At 37.2% G+C, this 2799-nt stretch overlaps 1 protein-coding gene across 1 annotated transcript in view; it reads right to left on the bottom strand.

Annotated features, from left to right (window-relative positions):
- Window positions 1–868: 868 nt before the first annotated feature.
- Window positions 869–2799, bottom strand: part of LOC106473823 (homeobox protein Hmx-like) — a 40304-nt gene continuing 38373 nt past the window's right edge. Inside the window, exon 2 of the mRNA XM_013934497.2 lies at window positions 869–1173. Within this exon, the coding sequence (XP_013789951.2) occupies window positions 869–1173 (305 nt within the window). The remainder of the gene's footprint in view (window positions 1174–2799) is intronic.

Raw genomic sequence — 2799 nt, 5'->3', positions numbered from 1 at the left:
GCCAGACACAAAGTACAACTGGATGACAAGTCTTAATATAATCCTAGAGGATGTAGCCAGACACAAAGTACAACTGGATGACAAGTCTTAATATAATCCTAGAGGATGTAGCCAGACACAACGTACAACTGGTTGACAAGTCTTAATGTAATCCTAGAGGATGTAGCCAGACACAACGTACAACCTGGTTGACAAGTCTTAATATAATCCTAGAGGATGTAGCCAGACACAACGTACAACTTGTTGACAAGTCTTAATGTAATCCTATAGGGTGCAGCCAGACACAACGTACAAATGGCGGACAAGTTTTAATGTAATCTTAGAGGATGTAGCCAGACACAACGTACAGTTGTTTTCAAATTTCAATGTAATCCGAGAGGGAGCAACCATACAGAACGTCAAAATGGCGGACAAGTTTTAATGTAATTGTAATTTACCATTAGTATAGTTAATAAACAATTAAGAGTTTTATGGATCGTGTTTTCTAATTGCTCTTCATTCTTCAGTAATTATTCTAGTTCATACACAAGCTAGTTGACGAGGAAGAAACAAGGCTCCATGGAGATGACATACGGAAGTATGGTCCAAACCGACGACCACACCTATGTCACTCCCTTGAGAGCCCTAAGGCTACATGCCAAGTTTAGTGACATTGGGTCCAAAGGTTAACTAGTTATAAACGTATATACACACACACACAGAGTTTTTCAACGATCACCCTTATGTCACTTCTTGGGAAGTCAGCCCTACGGGTACATCCCAGGTTTGGATGATAATTGGTCCAGAGGTTCATCAGTTATAAATGGACACACACAAACACACACATTTTTTTCTAATAATGGTTTAGATTATCATGAAGCACTTAGGCTTAGCTGATATATATATTTTTCCAATATTTATCTATTTCTACCTGTTGTTCTGTAACATTCAACAATTTGGCCATTTCTGCTCTCTCACTCGAAGACAAGTATTTCTTGATCTCGAACTGCTTCTCCAGTTCAAAAATTTGTCTCCCCGTAAACGTCGTTCTCGATTTTTTTCTTTTGAGTTTGTCGTTCGCTTGACTGCCGCTAGAAGCGCTGCTGTCATTTGCTGCGGAATCTTCAATATGGTAGGTAGCCTTTTCCGGTTTCTTTCGTTTTACACCTTTACTTTTCACTAGCTTCTTGCTGCCTAAGATAAAACGATAAAATAACAACTGTGGTTGTCTATTTGTCTAAACAGAAGTAACGTATTATTTATTTAGCTCATAATAAACTGTAGGTTGTTTAAATTATTTATAGAGAGCAGTTTACCGAAAGTCAGCATTTAGGGCTGTCTACAAATTATGACGAAATACTAAATATTTAAAATAACATTACTGTTGTTGCTGTTTTTTTAGCACAAAAACTACACAATGGATCTGTCCACCGCGGGAAATCAAATCCCAGATTCTAGCATTGTAAGTTCGGAAACTTACCTGACCCAGCGGGGGGGGACATAATATTACTGTAAGTCTATGAACACTTTATGTTTTTAAAGAAACTTTCTTGAAAAGGAAGACAATTTTAAATTACAAAATTTAATAAGTGTGGACAGAATTTAATGAAAATATGACGAAGAAAAAATGCTGACACTAATCTAACTTGCATTAACAATCACATGTCTTAGGCCTAAAACAACGATAAGCTCTTAGAGACAAAACAGGCAGGCACGTACATAGATTGATTAAAACCATCCACCAGCCCTTATAACTAGATTTTGTTTCTCTGCTTCAAAACATCGCGCAAAGCTATACATGGACTATTTGCGCGCGGCCGTCCCAGATTTCGAAATGATAGACAAAAAAGGAAGACGGCTAGTAAACAGTGCCCACCTCCAAATCTTTAGATACATTTGTCTTATCGAATGGTGGGATTTGACAGTCACTCTTAAAACATACCCACGGATCCATAGTGTGGTGTGCGTTTTTACAGGGAAGGGTTTCGAACCATGAATTATTGGATTCAAAGTTCGAGTATGTCAACCATTCGGCCACATCTGACCAATCAGCGTGAATGGAAGTTCTGCTAACAGAAATACAAAGTTGCATAGTGACCACTTTGAATTAATACGATTTAAAAATTTAAACAACCATTATCGCTACTAGACCTATTTAATCTATATCAATTTTCCTGATCGAGATCAAAGTCTTGAATAATTATTATCCACACGAAAGACTGCGCCAATCTCAAATCCCCGTCACACCAAACACGCTCGCCCTTTCAGCCGTGGGGGCATTATAATGTGACGTTTAATCCCACTATTCGTTGGTAAAAGAGTAGCCCAAGAGTTGGCGGTGGGTGTTGATGACTAGCTGACTTCCCTCTAGTCTTACACTGCTAAATTAGGGACGGCTAGCGCAGATAGCCCTCGCGTAGATTTGCGCGAAATTCAAAAAACAAAACAAAAAACAACTTTCAAGGAAAATTTTAAAAGGACGCGTTTTAGTTTGAATTACTGAAAAGCAAACGTTTTATCGCGTCTTCGTGATTGCAGCCAGATTGAAGTCAAGATTTTATTTGTAATAAGTGTGTAAATATACACATCAGCCTTTATTGAACTTATGTATGTAAATAAAGAACTATTAATACACACAAACATTTTTGAAGCAGAAAAACAACAACAACAATAATATTTGAAATCGAAACTTTAAAGAAAACGATGAACATAACATATTAATATTTATATAGTAGCTCAATGTTTATCTGTTTGTCACGCTCTGTACCTCCCGAGTGGTTAATTGGAGAGTATATATGTATATTTGTTTATTTGTTTTTT

The sequence above is a fragment of the Limulus polyphemus genome, unplaced genomic scaffold, assembly GCF_000517525.1.
Source record: "Limulus polyphemus unplaced genomic scaffold, Limulus_polyphemus-2.1.2 Scaffold6534, whole genome shotgun sequence".
NCBI classification, from domain to species: Eukaryota; Metazoa; Arthropoda; class Merostomata; order Xiphosura; family Limulidae; genus Limulus; species Limulus polyphemus.
Note: the sequence above shows the minus strand (reverse complement) of the source record. Positions and strands in the feature narration are given on the sequence as shown.